General features: G+C 30.8%; 1 protein-coding gene across 1 annotated transcript in view; it reads left to right on the top strand.

The window, feature by feature from the left end:
• The first annotated feature begins 5314 nt into the window (after positions 1–5314).
• The window catches only part of LOC134711428 (neuroendocrine convertase 2-like), a 33376-nt gene continuing 22800 nt past the window's right edge, over positions 5315–15890 (top strand). Inside the window, exons 1-3 of the mRNA XM_063571998.1 lie at positions 5315–5767; positions 13311–13415; positions 15090–15275. Of these exons, the coding sequence (XP_063428068.1) occupies positions 5594–5767; positions 13311–13415; positions 15090–15275 (465 nt within the window). The 5' untranslated portion in view covers positions 5315–5593. The remainder of the gene's footprint in view (positions 5768–13310; positions 13416–15089; positions 15276–15890) is intronic.

Genomic DNA, 15890 nt, shown 5'->3' with positions numbered 1-15890 from the left:
TTAGCCTCAGCAAACAACCTTTGTCGTCTCTGGTCACGCAATCTGCTCATTGAAAATTATTTGACAGCTTCCTTTAGTCATAACGCAATTCAGCAATGAATCAAAGTAGTTTACGAACAAAAGGAAACGAATTACCAAATCAAGCAAGCACTATCATTGGTTTCGATTCATTAAACAGGTAAAATGGGAAATACATATTGTTGATTTTTAAGAAGTATTCAAAGATCAAACATATTTATTAGTGATATTTAAGAGTCTTAAATACATTATGTAATCCATTATGTAATTCATCATACTATTTATAAGTTTTAAATATATAATTCCTTTCATTTACTTCTGATATAGAATATGAATACGTCGTTTGAGTTTGTTTGGTTTTGTCTTCAGTCAGATCAAAAGAACCGCAAGCCGATTCCAAAGGTCACAATCAGGACAATATGTGATGACATGTAATTTTGTTAGGTTGTTTTGAACACAGCTGTAGTCAATGGGGAATTGTTCCAGCATAATAAAGTATGCAGTCCATTCCAAATCATATCGTGACGCATGGAATAGAGAACGTAAATAAAACAAATACTTTCATGTTATGATGTTAAAAGCTGAGACATTATTTCGATTTTTACTTTACATGGTTCAATCTTATAAATAAGGGGGCTCTTAGTAGCCAAGTGGTCTTGATAGCTACTTTATCATCAGTCTATAACTGAGGTTGTAAGTTAGAATCCCGACTATGACAAATGCGCTCAACATCAATCTTAATTGACTCCCTACCGACGTTTGGTGGTTCTCCGCGCATTTAATAAAATTGACCTCCACGAAATAGCCAATAGTGATGAAAGTTGCGTAAAAAAATTCAATCAAACAATCTTACAACGATTGATCTGGCCATATTCAGATCAAAACTCGCGAACTTCTATGATCTTAGTAACTCTTTTCTCAATTGCATCGGTTTGTCTTTTATAATTATATAAACTGTTCACTTGATTTTTTATAACAATCATTTTAATTTGTTTCCAAGAAATGAATTGATTTGCGGATTGATAACATTATCTCGATTTATGTTGATTTTGTCATGTTTATTGTAAACTGCTATTATCAATTGACCTCATTTTACAAATTGACGTGACCGTATCAGGAGAAAACAATGTCACATTAAGACATAGAATAAAAAAAAAAAAACATCAACTAGAAAATAATTAAATGAGATGAATTAAATATTTCTACTGGACCAAAATTCAACTCTATTTGTCTTTTAATTAGATTGTGGTTTTCCTTTGTTGCTGCATACCATATTAGTTATACTTTTGTTGTTTTGTACATATCTTGGTTGATGGTTTTCTCAATTAAGGATGTACACCTCTGAAGAGCCAAAAATTTCTAGAATTAAACTTTTTTTCTTAACCTGAATTTTAGGTTTATAAGACTGTAACAAAACAATTGGTGAAGAAAAAATCATATGGTAGTGTGCTTCTTTTTTTGCTACGGCCCTTTGAAAATGCCCAATTTTGATGATTTTCTCACTTTTCATCGATTTTTACCTATTTTTGGGCTATTATCGTGAAAAAAAATCACAGTTCCACAATTAAACTTTTTTTTCATACTTTCCATAAAGATGAAGTGGACCAATCTGAATAAATTTAACTTACAAAAACTATAGGTAGGTGTTAATATAAGAAAGTTTTATCATATTTTGATGCTTTTTTGTGTAAAATTTACCATACTGCCAATTTTGTATTTTTATGATTTTTCTCATTTTAAAGAACAAAATGCATATTAATTCAACTTTTTTGTTATAAATGATTGAAAAAATACATATCTAAGAAATTTGAAAACACCAAAATGAGATGGGATGTATATCATTCTTGTAAAATCATTTTTTGTATCCCTCACCCATTTTCTCAAAATTTTGACTAAAAATACTGACTTGAATGGTCGTAAAATTTGAAAACTGGATTATTCAAAAACCGTTCATGGTAAATACACAATTTTTTCACAGAGTTATGTTTGATTATAATATTTTTAAAATTCATTGATATTTTCCACTTCTATCATATGTTTTGGAAATAATTTAAGAACGAGATTTCAACGAGACTGAACGAGACTGAAAAGTCAGAAGAATACATCCTTAAATTGTTTTACATTTTATCATGTCAGGATCATTTATAGCTTATAATATGGTATGGGTTTTGATCATTATTGAAGGCTGTACGGTGACCTCTAGTTGCTAACATGTACGTCATTTTGTCTATGACGATGGTGGTATCATAAGCAATCATACCTGATCACGTTATTTTATAGAGAACTTTGAACTATATTTTAAAGGTTGGTAAAAAAAAGTTTTTTCCCAAACATGTTTAGTCAATTGATGCTAATAATAAATTAAAATGAAAGAAAATCTTTGGTCTGTCATTTAACATTCAATACGGTTTAAATTATGCAGTTTTCTTGCAGTTTGTTAATATCGGACCACTAAATTTTCCAATGCACTATATACGGTGTTGTGTCTTCTGTGCTTTTGTTTGTCTATTTGTCTTTTTTTTATTTTTAGCCATGGCGTTGTCAGTTTATTTTCGATCTAAGAGTCGAAATGAACCGAAAAAGCCATGAAATTGACCTAAATACAAAGTAATACAAAATCTTAAAAATGTTACAAATACAATTTTTAGTCCTGCACTTTTTATCAAGTGTTACTTGTCGTCTTGTTTTGAAAAAGATGTGACAGGTGTTCAATCTTGTTACTAAAAAAAGCTCATTAAACATTTTTTAGTTTCTCAGTAATTGCTATTTTTTATGTCTTGACTTGACGATACTGCTTCATACTGAACTTATGATGTTTACTTTGAAATTTGTATTGTTTATTTCCCGATTGCTGTTTCATTTGGGTTTGGTTCCTGGGATATTTAACAGAGTTACAAACAGGGTTTTGAATGATAGGGATAAGTACAAACGGATGTTTATTCGGACTGTTAATAGGGGAGATAACACACTTAGCGGTGATGAATCCAGGATTGTGAAAGCGGGTCAATTCTTTCTATCACTCTGTGTCGGGCGATGTGTTCAGAGCGTCGGTTGTAGGTTTGTTTGTTTGTTTGTTTATAAAACGAATCAACAAACTGTGCCTTTCTATATAAGATGTGGGCTCCAAAAATAATCAGCCGCTGAATAAAAAAATTCAAATGTCGTAATGAAAGTAGATATTTCCCAAAGACAAATGATTTTTAATTTTTAATTTTTAAGTTTATTTTCGATCTATGAGTCGAAATGAACCGAAAAAGCCATGAGATAGACCTAAATACAAAGAAAAACAAAATCTTAAAAATGTTGTTAATAGAATTTGTAGTCCTGCACTTTTGAACCAGTTTTACTTGTCGTCTTGTTTTGAAAACGATGTGACAGGTGTTCAATCTTGTTACTAAAGAAAGCTCATTGTAACATTTTTTAGTTTTCCAGTAATTGCTATTTTTCTGTCTTGACTTAAAGATACTGCTTCATACTGAACTTATGATGTTTACTTTCAAATATGTATTGTTTATTTCCCGATTGCAGTTTCATTTGGGTTTGGTTCCTGTGATATTTAACAGAGTCACAAACAGGGTTTTGAATGATAGGGATAAGTACAAACGGTGATGAATCCAGAATTTTGAAAACGGTGTCAATTCTTTCTATTACTCTGTATCGGGCGAAGGGTTTAACGCGTGGGTTGTAGGTTTGTTTGTTTGTTTGATTGTTTCCTTATAAAACGAATCAACAAAATGTGCCTTTCTATATAAGATGGGGCTCCAAAAATAATCAGCCGCTGAATAATTAAATTCAAATATCGTAATTAAAGTAGATATTTCCCATGATAAAAGACATATGATTTTTAATCAATGTGATTTTTTTACTTTGTGTAAGTAAGCCATAATCGACATGATGGATATGATATGTCATATAATTATAGAAATAAAGGCGTATAATATCTATTAAATATTGACAGGTGTGGTCGTCATGATAGCAATAATTGATATGTGTGATACAGATCTGTGAAAATATCGAAATTCAGAATGGGTTGAACACAAGATTATTGGAGATTAAATTCTCTTATTCGATATTTTGCTACTAATTTGACATTTGTTTGCTCGATAATCAATTATGTGTTTCACGATCTGTTCACGCTTTGTTTCGTTAATTCGTACATATTCTGCACAATAACGACTTTGTCCGAGTACTTTTAACATAAAAAGATTTATTATTAAAATGTCGACGAGTCTTTCTTGGTATATTGCATTTTTTTGTCATTTTGATGTGGCGTCTTGGCGGCTTTCATGTAGAGACTTCACGACTCTTGATGCAGTCTTGACGCTTTGATGTGGAGTCATATCAGCTTTGATGTAGCGACTTGACGGTCTTGATGCAGATTTTGCAGTTTCATGCAGTGTCTTGACATTTTGATGCAGAGTCTTGTCAGCTTTGAAGAATAGGCTTGACGGGTCCTTTTCTAACTAATCTATCTATCTCAATAATTAGTAATGAATATAACAGCTATTCTGAAATATTTTATCATTTTTCTCTGAATTTTCAATCCCAATACGATTTTTTAAAGACTTCCGATGAATTTCTTTTGAAAAAGTTTGTTGCCACTTGTTTATGTGATGATATATATCATTTACTAATCATATTTATATAATACAGTTAGTATATGTTAAAATCTGAATAACATTCTAAGTCAGCTGTACAGACCAAATTTTCAATTTGCCAAAATTTACCCTAGATTTTAAGACACTAAGCAGCACATGGTTATATTACAGTCAGTTTTACTCTTGTGGCGGCTTTTATTTTACTGATGACGTTGAAAATTCTGCTATGTTCAGTCATTGCAGAAAAATATGATGTATATTAAGTAAAATAGGATAATCAATTTATGCAATTTTTCACGATAACTATCATAAGCTCAAGTAAATAAATAATTCCATGTTATATTCATTTTATTGCTAATGAATAAACGATCTAAATAATTCAAAACGAACAATACTGTACCGTAATACAGCAGCAAGCTTAATAACATGCTAAAATATTTGTTGTTCAATAGAAAACATTGTATGATGACGTTTCTCGTCTGACTTTGGCAAATTTGCGTTTAATTATTTATTCGTTAATAGATAGTTCGACTCTCATTGACCTATTTGGTCATATCCGCAAATGAATCGTAATTTGACAAGAAAGTATGAAAGCAATCAATAGAGAGACAATTGTCATGTAATCAATATCTTCTGATTCCTCCATGGAAACATATCATGTGGAGCGGTATTATCATGGCTTCTCGCTCCGCCATATTTTCATCGATTTATCAGAAACTGATGAGATGAGCACACAACCAGAAAATGCTTCTGTGACGTAGATAGAAATCACGTGATCGAATCCTCCATATTCTCTATTTATTCCATAAATGGTTATCTAAACAAGGAATCGTGTTTATCATATGTTAAAACGGACTAAATTTTCAATTCTTTTATTTGATCTTTGAAAATACACAAATACGACAGAAACAAATAAGTGTTTGGAATTTAATAAAGAAAACAAAAAAATATTTATAACGGTTTAGGGACAACTTGAAATGGTAAATCTTGGAAAATGGACTTCAATTATTGTATCAATTGTTATCAACATATATCTAGCATGTGGAACTGAAGTACTTACAAACAACTGGCTAGTGGAGTTAGACGGCGAAGGTGGCATCGATGCCGCTAAAGCAGTGGCCAAAAGAACAGGATTCAATTTTGTATCGCCGGTATGTTCTATGTTGTAAATCAAATTGTGTATAACCATAATACAAACATATGTTTGAATTGATTACTGTAACAATGTGTAAAATCCATAATATCTATCGTCTTCCAAAGTTCCACAACTGTAATATTTTCCATGTAAATTCTTAGGAATTCATCTGAAATTCAGTGTACGATTTATTATCCCTTATCCTCAAATTTTGCCTGTTATGTTGTTTACCTAAATTTGATATTTGTTCATTTCAATTCCTTTTTAAATATCATTTTCTAAATAGAGATACACATATATACTTAACAATGTTCATTAGGGGCGGTTTCGTTTTCCCGATGACTCGTCCGTCACTGAAAACGATTATTTCGTAATAAGTTGGTAATTCTATAAAATATTTCGGACCCTATTTTATTATGTAAGATATTACATAAGTAAGAATGTTCGCGCTACAAACTTTTCATGGCTCGAAAAAAGTTGTTGGTGTACTTAAAATGCTTTTGAAACAATATATGTGGATTCCGAACACAAAGATAAGTTTTTAAGGTTCGGGTCAAACCTTTATATATAAACTGTATGCATTGAATGCATACAGTTTATATATAAAGGTTATCCACAATAAAACGTATCAATTAGATCTTCCAAAAAAATTAGCATTTCGATTCCAAATCTAGATTGCCAACATTTTATTCTCTTTGAAAGTCAATAGTCTAATTGTTTTTTTATTCCCCCGTGTACTTAAAAGCCGAACCCATTTACCATTACATTATTTGGTTTTTTTGTCTAAGCATACATAGATAAAAAGTAAACATAAAATACCATTTGCTATTTAGAGAATTAAGTCTTTTTCTGCTTTTTTTTCAAGATTATACATACAATTTGAATTTAGAATTCATGAATATTTGTTTGTATCTTTTCTGCAAGACATTTTCATGAGATCTGTCAACCTTATAGCAGGATGAAGTAAAAAAAAAATCTTCCATGTAGCTACATCTACATATACAAAAATATGGTTGACTCTGGAAAATAAGAATCCATACCGTGCTTGTACGACCCTATTGTAAAACAAAGTACGTGCTCATATTGTCCAGTATTAATATATCCTTTGCTGAACCGGAAAGCAAATAAACTAAATCATTTTTGTGATTTGATATTTTTTTAATAGTTTTTCAGTTAATACGTTATTCAAATGAATGTCAATATTTATACCGCATGTTAACTTTTCCAATTAAAAAAAAAGTTCCTTTGATATAAGGTTGCACTGATATATCACACAGTATGTTTACGTCATCAATGTGTGTGCTCTTACTTCAATATCTTGCAATCTAATTAAAACGTATCAATTTCAAAGATCTGCTTGGGTTGTTTTATCCTCTTAATATTTCTTCGATAATACGCTTAGAATTTAACTTATCATCTTTAATAAAGATCAGTAGTTTCTGTCAGAAGAATAAATTAAAATTTAAAAAAAGTGTACTTTCTTTCTTAATCTTTTATGGTTTTAGTTTCGTCAAAATCCTACAACATAGCTTATTATTTCAAATGATATTATCCTTCTAAGTTACATCAACTAACCCACAAGAACAACAAACAACAAAAACACCAAGAAGACATGATTAACAAACTTATATAGTCTTGTTTCATTGTTTTTTTTCCTTCTTTTTGTTAGTATTATCATCTGTTTGTCTTTCGTAGACTTATTTCTTAAAATTGTACTTCGGAATTTTCCTCTTTTTTTATCTTTATTTCATGTAGATAAAATAAATATGACTGTTTTTGGTGAGATTTGTGTCGAACTGATTTTAGTTTTTTTTTATGATGTGTTTTGTAAACTGTTGTTGTCTCTTGGTAGTTTTCTGTCATGGCTTTGTCAGGTTGTTTTCGATTTTTTAGTTTGAAAGTACCTGTGGTATATTTCGCCTTTTTATGCCATGCTCTATAGATATAGGAAGATGTGGTGTGAGTGCCAATAAGAAAACTCTCCATCCCTAAAATAACAATTTATAAAAGTAAACCATTATAGGTCAATGTACGGCCTTCAACACGGAGCCTTGGATCACACAAAACAACAAGCTATAAAGGGTCCCAAAATTACTAGTGTAAAACCATTCAAACGGGAAAAACAACGGTCTTATCTATGTAAAAACGAGAAACGAGAAACACCTATAAATTACATAAACAAACGAAAACTACTCTACATCAGATTCCTGACTTAGGACATGTGCAAATATTTGCAGTGGGATTAAACGTTTTAATGGTACCAAACCTTCTCCCTTTTTCTGAAACATTTTCTATGTACATGATTATATTAACAACATTTGTTGGCAGTATATTTGTCAATATCTTTATACCACGTGATAGATTATTTAATATATTTAGGTGGGGGTTTTCAAGATTAAAAAAAACCATATGTTACATTTGGACATTAAACTCATTTAAAATAGCTTATCATTCATTTTCAACAAAATCACATTACGAACTAACTTGAAGACAATTTGAGAAAACAATACGTAAGCACGACAGACAAGAAACACCCACTGATCCGATTACGATAATCATAATTTGAAATTATCTGTAAAAAAAATATTTTCTCTGATTTTTTTTTAATTAGTTTTATATTTGTATATAGGCTATTAAATAGTCTTTTCTCTTTAAATAAGATTAAAACAAGTCATCATTAGGAAATGGCAAGCTTTTACAGATAAGATAATTGTAACCGCATGTCACAGAAGAATCATTTGATAATGGCAGAATCGTGTAAACAGAATAGCCATGACGTGGGAGGAAAACGAATGTTTGATAAAATTGAAAATTTGAGCAATTTAAATTAAATTTGCTCGATCTTCGAGTTGACTGTTTTCGATCCTTTTTTAAATGTATAGAACTATTCGTAATGGCTTAGAAGAGAAGTAATAATATAGTGTCAGGGCAGATAGCAATTTGTGTTGTGGTTTTCACAAAAATACCAATAAGGCTTGGCATAATCGACTTATTTTCCATACTGACCATAATTGGTATTTATCATTGTTTGCTTAATCGTGATAAAATCTCTAATAAATATTGATGATTACTAATGTGCACCCCTCCTACATGATTTATGGCAATTTTGATAGACGGACACGAAATTAATACAGATCGCACCAGATTTATCATGTGAATTAGTTCCAGAAATCTATATAACTCAATTAAAAAAGAAAACTGTTAAATGTAATATGACATTTTGATTCGTGTTATTACATGTATATTCTAAAAAAGGTGCTTTGGTTGCCAACTTAGAATTTAAGAACATCAATGCCGGTCCATTGTTGACAGACAGTTGAAAAAGTAGCTTCCGTGTTTGATATATTTATACTCAATTGTGAATTACGATTGGGAAACAGGTTAAATACCCGATGCTGAGTCGTAAGAATTCTTTTGCAAAAAAATAAATATCAGATGTAGTATGATATTTTTAAACATATTTCTAGTAAATATAAAGACAAATGTTTTAAAATAGTTTTCCACATGTTCAAAGAAGTCATATCTTTTGTCAACTAAGATGACTGTCAGGCTAATTAGTGCCCCCTTTTTTCTCCAGTGTGTTTTAAATCTATATAGAGAAAATTGAATCACATTGAACGGGCACATTTGAGATTGAGACAGTTAACACACTAAATTGATACCCATAGTCTATTCCTATCTGATCTGTCTATCGTGCGTTCTTATTCTGCAGTTTTTTTAATGGCAGCCACAGCCTCTTTTTCAGTGTGTAACAATTATATAGAAAACCTTTAATCTAACCTGCACATTATTTTAATAACCCACACTATCGTAAAATGAAATTCTCTGTTTGAAATGTTGAAGTCTAAAAATGATTTTCAAGATTTATTTACAAAATTGCTAGTTTGTCGTGTTATTTTTCCTATAACAAAAATTTAAATCAGCACTTAACACTAAACTAAAATCGTTTCACAAATTGCTTTTTGAAAGTGAAAATCGATTGTAGTGATGATATCGTAGTGAAATATTCTTTCTAATTTCCTGGGGAGCTGTGAAAAAGTAAATGTAGCCATCACTGAACAAACTAATTTCCTACATGCAACAAGAAAACAAACCTTCAACGATATGTCGTCTGCGAGCAAATAACACATTTATGTTTCTACAATTATTTATACTTACAAAGATAACGATATGTAAATGTAATTTTCTGATACAGAACAATAATAGCGAATTTCTATTTTGATATGATCTGATTTTATCCAAAGCAAAAATAAATAATGAGGGGGTGGGTTAATGTTCAGAGAACTACTCAAATCAAAACAAATGTCCATGTTCCAATAAAATACTAAATGTAATTGTTAGGATTATAGTTTTGTTTCTGTTGTTGGTTGTTGCTACTACCAGTCTCAAAGATATTTGTTTAACAATCTGTATATATGGCTTGAGAGTACACGTATGACTAATACTGAAAGAAATGAATTCGTATGCAACAGTCTTGCATTCATTTCTAGACACTTGACTTCTAAAGAAATGTATGCAATATGTATGTTTGATTAGCCTGCACAAAATATTTATTTACATTGACCCCAAAACGTGAAAGATTCTAAATCATTGATGAGTTTCTTAACTTGTATACAGGATACATTTATTTTTACATTAACCTTGCAATTAATCTTGATAATCGCCAATAACATCGGTTAATTTATTTTAATGACCAAACACAGACAAGGTTAACCACGGAATATTCAAAATATAATCGTGTTGGCAACTGCTATATACAGGAAAGTATTTCAATATCACTGCTAAACCTTTGAAAACAGGCTTTTGTCGGAATATTACTTAGTCCACAAATACAAAAAGAAAGTTTGTTTGCCATGCATAACATCTGGTTTTCTTTTGTTGGGCTTCCACCAATGAATTTAATTTAAGTGCCACTGACGATTCTTATGAAAAACTGTGGACCAGTATTTCACACTTTGATACCATGTTTTTATGCAAAAGTTAACTGTCAGAACACATTTATAAAAAAATATAGAAGTCTACAAAACCGTACAGTAATCGAAAAAAAAGAACCAGACATATTTTATTGTGGAGAATCTTTAAAAATATACGCTAAATTCACGTTCAGAATCATTACTACAACTGGCTTTAATTTTGCTTTTAATTGTCAGTTTATTGAAAAAGTTTGCATAGTTTTTACAATTGTGGCCTTGGAGGTTAAACGTTTTCTGTTGTGACGGGGGAAAATACAGGAAGACCTTCTATTTCCTGGAATCGAGAGCAAAGTTGAAATTATGGTTTTAATTTACACTGTAAATATTGGAACACGGTCTGAACAGATGGCATTATGAAGACAAATTGAGAAACCTTGACGATGAGAACACATCGGCAAGATACCATACAAATGGTGTTATAAAGAAAAAAAATATATCGAGAAAAAGATAACAACAAGCACATAATCAATAGCAAGGCTTAGTCTTGATCTCATTTTAACAACGATCTATATCGAAACTAAAGATAAAAGACAGATAGCAATTACAATTTTAAAAACTAATCATTCTGGGTAAATTTAAAGAAAAAGTGTATTTTCAAAAACGTTGTGAAACACAAATATCAAACAAAACCAATGCAACAACGTACAATTCTTTGATTGTGCAACGGCAAATAGTTGCTTCTACGTAACTTTACTAGTCATTGATGTATATTCAACTCTATGGATCAGTTGAGGTCAAAAGTATGGTAAACAAATCGTGTACATCTAGTTGATCTTGATTTACGAAATTAACTCATCAATAACAAATGAAGATGCATTTACTAAACATAAAATATATTAAATATTTGATATTCTAGCTACCATTATTAAAACTCACTTCGCTTTTACAAGCGATCCCTGTTATAAACTGAAAAATTGTTACAAATGGTTTGTCTCTTCGATATTTGAGAATTCAGAAGACAACAAAATCTTGCGTTTTGCAATATTACACAATGTTTTCTTATAGATCCGTGTATCGATGCAATAATTCTTGTAACACTTCAGATTTTATTACTTTATTGATTTTTCTTTTCTTTTCAATACTTGAAAATGTTAAGTGATATTTCTACGACATTAAGCATATCCATCTACTGATCGATTCTAAACACTATCAATCACATAACTCAATTAAGAAAAGGAAAATAAATCCGTAGATTGACGACAATTCCCCTACTGAAAACAAAACCGGAGTATTATAATCAATGTATTTTTGGTTAGCTCCGTTGATTTTAAGTATGCTTGGTTATTTCTTAAGGGCAATTTCTATTCATAAATCGCAGTAAGAAATCTCAGTAAGACTTGATGCTGGGATAAATCTGTATTAGACACTTTCGATTATCTTATTCAAATGGTGAAAGATTGAAGAGGTTCCTGCCATTTGGAAATGATACGCATACACGTCGGCTATTTCTACTTTAAAATATTGATAACCGTTGACACCATAGTAATACGAATGCTATTTGAAAATAAGCAGTAAACAAGTTAACTATTGCCATAATTTCTAAGATCAAATATAATCTATCTACAAGCCTCCGGAGATCTCTGAAAATGGAATTGATAACAAAGTAATATACGTAAATACACATTTTGCGTTAATGAGTTCAGCATTTTATATGTATCGGGCCAAATAACGTGATCGCTCAATTGAAATAAAACATTAAATTGCCATTCCTGGATTCTCCGATGATTTTCAGCAGACGTGTTCGTTCCTTATATAAGCTGTATTGTAAGCGTCAACAACAGCAATCATTCAGATATAGATGTGATAATTTGAATCAGATATACACATATAATTTGGAATTTAGTATGGCGAGTGAACTAATATATATATTTGTTTAGGGTTCAGCTGAGGGACGCCTCCGGGTGCGGGAATTTTTCGATGCATTGAAGACCTAAGGTGACCTTTTGCTGTTGACTGTTCTATGGTCTAGTTGTTGTCTCTTTGACACATGCCCAATTTCCATTGTCAATTTAACATACGTTTCCTTACTCTTAATTATTGAATTGCTCATTGTTGAAGGTGGTGCATGGCCGTTTAGTCGTGTTCATACTCGTCATATGGTCTCGGCTGGTGGATAATTGTCTCATTGGCAATCGTACCACATCTCCCTATTTAAAAAAAATAAAGTATTGCCTGTGAACATTTTTATACAGTTCCTTCTGAATATGTGTAAGAAAAAGGTTCAGTCTTGTTAGTTAACTGTTACAAGATATATACACAACAAAATCATTGAAAAAAGCCACAGAGGCGGTAAAGCAAAATAAACCTGACGAAGGGAGGACAACACAACGAAAAAAATATATCAGAAAAACAACAAACCACCAGACATTAGATAAATTACTCGAAATCTAACATTATAGATACTGCCGGATTGAACATTATACATCTGTTATTCGTATTTTATGTAAAACGCTTGTTATCAGAATACTAATAAAGTAATTTGCCAGTTACATATGTAGATTCCATCACATTTTATTTATGGAGACATTTTATTGTGTTTCAGGAAAGTTGATTTTAATATTGTTCATATTCTCTTTTCTTTTTCAGATGTTAGGTTCTCAACGAGAGTTCCACTTTTCACACTCAGCTGTACCACATATACGATCCCGCAGAAGTATAATTCACACACGTAAACTAAAAGCTCATCCTATGGTAAGTAAATTTTCATATTCAAATGTTTTTTTGTTTTTTTTACAATTTTGAAATATTTTCTTTGACAGTACAGCATGATGAAAACTTCGAGAGTAGATCGTTAACTATTTACCAAAATAATCTGATGGTCATTTACTGTCCTTGGCCTCACTTTTTTTCTTATTTCTGATTACCATCTGTTAGTAAGTTCCTGTCATAATTTCGTATGTTTTCTTTTAGTATTTCCAATGTTTTAATTAAAAAAAAATAATCGCAATTCATGAAACTGTTTAATGTTTTCAGAAACCTAAATTTTGTCCTAAATATTAAGAGTTGTCTCATTGGCACTCACACCACATCTTCCTATATCTTTAAAATCATAAAGGTACTCCTTCGTTCTATTAGGTTTTTTTTTTAATGTTCAATGAAACCACATTGCATTTTTATTAATTCAAAACAGAAAACATAATCTACGGCTACAAAGGAATAATAAGTGAATTTTAGTATATTAAGAATTCATTATCAATTTCCAGATACACCCAACGTTTTGCTTGTATAGCGAGAACTTCATGTTTATCGTAACGATTCACTTTCAACGGCATTTCTTATCGCGGTGTATAACTTTAACATTTTTGATGAAGACCATCGGCTAGCCTATCACATTCAATATATCTATATATAATTGGATATTAATCTTGTATTCTGTCTTGTTTATCATGTGTAGGATTTCTATATTTCTGATAAACAGACAATTATATATTGTGATCTGATTTACAAAGAACGTTCGTTATTTTTTTTTATTCCATTTATCTATTATCACATTATAACTATTTACGTCTGTTCTATTACAATGACGTTCAATAGATGACTTTTTACCTTATTTACAGTTATCTAAATACGTAAATGTACTATGCAAATAAACCTTATGTCGTTTTTCATTTCTAAATTGTTACGAATGATAGAAGAAACAGATAGCTTATAAACATTGGTATACTTAGATTTGTGAGAATGGATTGCTTTTTGGAAATAAATATTTTGTAACAGATAGCTTATAAAACTTTGGTACTAAGATTTGTGAGAATGGATTGCTTTTTGGAATTAAATATTTTGTCAGATCTTAATTAAACACGATCCTTCTTGAAAAACGAATAAATCTTGTCGTCAAATGAAACAATTCCATGTTATTGTTTGATGTATCGCATAATGTACAAACTTTAGTACGTCATTCCTGTTAATTTATAGCACGTTTGTCTTTTATAGTAAAGCTGCTTTGTAATTACGTGTCTGATTTTGTCCATTGTGCGAAATAAGACTTTTGAAAGCATGTCTCATACCACTCATACCACAAATTCTTTAAATATATATAATAAGGTAATAAAACTCTTTAGTTTACTGGTCGTTTGTTCTATTTTTTTCTAAATCTTACGAAAGACACCGTCTACGGTTTTGTGGAAAGGAAATTAGATTCTTAGAAAACAAAAACTATTTCCGTGACTATTAAAACGATCCCGATTTATGTCATTGTTGCTTTTATAATTCATGTTCTGTGAAGTCCATCTTTTAAACAAGCACGTGACAGTCCTTTGCAGACGACAAACAGATTTATCACATCAGACTCTTTGAGCACAAAACAATGCTTTTTTTGTACTTTAAATAGGATGGTTGTTATAAATTGATATACCTTTTTCTTTTAAGGTAAAAAGAGCGATACAGCAAACTGGTTTTAGACGAGCAAAACGAGGATTTCAGCCTAAGATAAGAGGGGTACCAGTATCAGAAATACGTTTAAAGGACCCCGAGTCAGCCAAATTATTGGACTATTCAAAATCTTATAGCTATGCAGAACCTCAGGATCCTTTATTTCAAAAAGAATGGTATTTGGTAAGTTAGTAATACTATGAAAAATCTTTGTTCCTTTTTGTAATATAAAGGTGTATGAACAAAATTGACTATATGATGGGTGTATATTTATATGGCACAATACCGAAATCCTACCTTCTTGAGCCCCTGAAACCGCTCAGTTTTTTTTCATCCGGTTCGTGTTGTGCAGTTTTAAGTTTTTTACCTGTTGCTTTTCGCTTATTTGCCATCACATTGTCAATATGAACGCAAGGAGATGTTTAATATGATTGTCAATGAGATAACCTACCACCAAAGTTCAAATAAGTGTATATTTGAATAACGAGTTTGAATGTCCCTTTTGTATCTTTTGGCTTTTTTTTCTTATCATCTCTTTTTATTCTGTAACCTCTTGTCTTTTTGTTTTGTTTTAACCTAAACAGTTCAGTACGGTACGTATCTATCTAAAGTTGTCAAAATTAAACCCTTACATCCCAAACAATGACTTTTATAATGTTTCATGTCTAATGCTTTTCCGTCTCACGCCAGTTTCCTAAGACTCCAATAAAAATTACTGGTTTTTATTTCCCATGTGGTATGGAAAAAAATTGTTTTTCTTAAGCAACTCTAAAGCATTTTTCTTCACGGTTGACTTTT

Source organism: Mytilus trossulus, chromosome 3 (genome assembly GCF_036588685.1).
Source record: "Mytilus trossulus isolate FHL-02 chromosome 3, PNRI_Mtr1.1.1.hap1, whole genome shotgun sequence".
NCBI classification, from domain to species: Eukaryota; Metazoa; Mollusca; class Bivalvia; order Mytilida; family Mytilidae; genus Mytilus; species Mytilus trossulus.
This window is presented reverse-complemented; position numbering and strand designations above follow the sequence as displayed.